The sequence below is a fragment of the Entamoeba nuttalli genome (assembly GCF_000257125.1).
Source record: "Entamoeba nuttalli P19 unplaced genomic scaffold asmbl_4455, whole genome shotgun sequence".
In the NCBI taxonomy this organism is placed as follows: Eukaryota; Evosea; order Mastigamoebida; family Endamoebidae; genus Entamoeba; species Entamoeba nuttalli.
Genome location: NW_008576805.1, coordinates 1 through 2903, shown reverse-complemented (window position 1 = coordinate 2903; position 2903 = coordinate 1). Strand labels below are relative to the sequence as shown.

The 2903-nt window shown below is 26.0% G+C and overlaps 1 protein-coding gene across 1 annotated transcript; it reads right to left on the bottom strand.

Moving 5' to 3' along the window:
* Window positions 1–164: 164 nt before the first annotated feature.
* Window positions 165–2645, bottom strand: ENU1_103900 (protein phosphatase family protein; the record flags this gene model as incomplete). The annotated part of the gene is made up of 1 exon (XM_008859393.1): window positions 165–2645. One exon carries the CDS (start codon window positions 2643–2645, stop codon window positions 165–167), a length of 2481 nt encoding a protein of 826 aa, XP_008857615.1.
* Between the last annotated feature and the right edge of the window lie 258 nt (window positions 2646–2903).

Here is a 2903-nt window from a genome sequence, read left to right as displayed (position 1 = left end):
AAAAAAAGAATTTATTCAAAGTTTTTAAAGAATAAAATATTGTTATGACAAATGTAAAGTACTACAATAATGAAATATCTATTTATTTATGATATTCTTCATTCTTGTGTATATAAGAAAAGATGTATAAAAAGAAACAAAAAGATATGAAAAGTTAATTAAATTTAAAAGCGAACAACGATACAACTAATATTATCTCCACTATCATTGAAATGAGCAGCATCTCTTAGGAAACAAGCTATATCAGCAATTCTTGGTGTTTTTAAACGTTCTCGTGTCATACGAGCAACCGTTTGATTATCAAAAACATCCCATAATCCATCACATGCAATAACAATTGCTTGATCTTCACTTGATCTATTAAAAGTCAAAACTTCTGGTTCACAAGTTAAAGCAGGATGACATTTAAGATCACCTAATGCACGTGCAAGACCAACCTCACCATTTAATCTACCACTTTTATCAACATAACCATAATTTTGTCTAATTCTTCTAAATTCATTTGGATTAGTTGGTTTATGATCAACAGACATTGGATTTTCAGTATTTCTTTGAACTAATAATGCTCTTGAATCACCACAATTAGCACAATACATTTTTTGAGGTGTAATTAATATAATAATTCCAGCAGACCCATCTGTGAATTTTTGTTTTTCAACATATTCATTAATTGTTGAATATGTTTCAATAAAAGCTGTTTTAATCCAAGTGTCAATATAGTTTTCTGGATCAATTTTCTTTTTAGATAAACTTTTTTTAATTTGACTTTGAAGTTGGTTTGCAAAAATAGTTGGAAATAAAGCGGATGAGAGTTTTGATACAGTATCTCCTCCATGTCCATCAAATAATCCAAGCATATGATATCCTTTCATTAAATAATTTTTTATAACAAAAGAAGTGTCTTGCATAGAAGGTCTTCTTCCTTTCATTTCAGAAATTCCAATGTCAATAGGAAATTCATCTTCATTTTTAAGACCATTAGCTATTTTTAAAGTAAATGGTGGATTAAGATCAACTGGAATAGAAAATGGTTTAGCCACTTTTTTATCATTATAAACAGTACATGCAATAAAAGTAGTTTCAGATGTTGGTTCTTCTTTACTTGTTTTTAATACAGGACGTTGTATTTGGAAAAATTCACATTTCTTTTCTAAATGAGGAATTTTACAATGAGTTTCAAGTTCATTACCAATGATATTAAATGCTATTAAATTTGGCATTGATTCTATTTCTGATGGAATTTGTTTAATAAAATTAAATGAAACATCAATTTCTTTTAAACTAGGAATATTAGTTAATGGTTTAATATCTAAAATACTATTACAACAAAGGTCTAGTTGTTCTAATTGAGTTAATTGAGAGATTTGATTTGGAATAGTTGTGATATAATTATTTGATACAAATAGTGTCTTTAATGTAATTAAATCAAATATACTTTGTGGAAAATGAAGAAGATTATTTGACTGTAAATATAATGCTCTCAACTTTTTTAAGACAGAAAGACTTTCTAATGAACTAAGATGATTACATCCAATATATAAAGTTTCTAAATTACTTAATGAAGAAAGAACATTAGAGGGAATATCATATAAATGACAATCAGAAAGATTAAGAGTTTTTAATGATTGGCATTTAGTAATACATACAGGAAATTCAACTAATGGATTACAACTAATATCTAATTGTTGTAAAGTAGGATGACATGTATTTTCATTAAATCGAGTAATTCTATTTTGAGAAATATCAAGACGAGAAATTTTAGAAAGCATTGAAAGATTTGGTGATACTTTTAATCTATTATTTGAAAGAATCATATATTGGAGAATTCCATTTTCTGGAAGTTCAATTGATTCTATTTGATTATTAGAAAATCTACATGAACAATTTGGTGGAAGTGATTTGACTTCATTTAAATATCCACGAATAACATTTAATGATGTTAATTTACTATTTTGTGAAAGGTCTGGAAGAAACATACATTTTGTATCACTTAACACAATTTGACATAAATTTGACATCATATCTACTGAATTTAAACATGAAATAAATGACTTATTAATAATTAATGTTTTTAGCTTTGTTAATTGTGAAAGAGAATCAGGTATATCAACAAAGTTATTATTATCTAATTCTAATTGTGTTAATGAAGGAATAGTACAAACTGACTCAGGAAATTTACCAAAACTATTAGATGATAAATATAATCCACTTAATTTTTCTAATTTACTTATAGAATCAGGTACTTCTTTAATTCGGTTTTGTTGAAGCATTAAAATTGTTACTTTTCTTAATTCACAAATTACGTCAGGAAATTCTTCAAATTCATTACTTGTTAATTCAATATAATTCATATCAACACATTTAGCTAATCCTTTTGGTAACGATTTTAAAAAATTGGCAGTAAATGAAATTCTTTGTAATTTAACTAAATTACCAATACAATCAGGTATTGATGTTAATTGATTTTGAATCATTTGGATTTCTTCTAAATTCGTTAATGATGTTATTTGTGTTGGAAATTCAGTAAAACAATTTGCATTTAAATCAAGATGTCTAAGATTAGTTAATGTAGTAAAACTAAGTGGCAAAGATGATACTTTATTTGCCATCATTCTGAAATGAGTTAATACTTTAAAAGGTCCCATTTCTTTAGGGAGATTCTATCTGTTATTAGTTTATTCAGATTATTTAAGACTTTTGCAAAATATAAACAAACTATAATCTCATTATTTGAAAGGTCAATAGAAGTGATTATTGATGCCTGTGAGATACAATCTTTTGGAAATTGTTTGATACCCATATTCTTTTTATTGTAATGTTGTTTATCACTACTCATATTCCAAATTCGTAATATTAAGATGAAGGACTTTATTTTTTAGTTTTCATTAAAGTTCTTTTCTTTT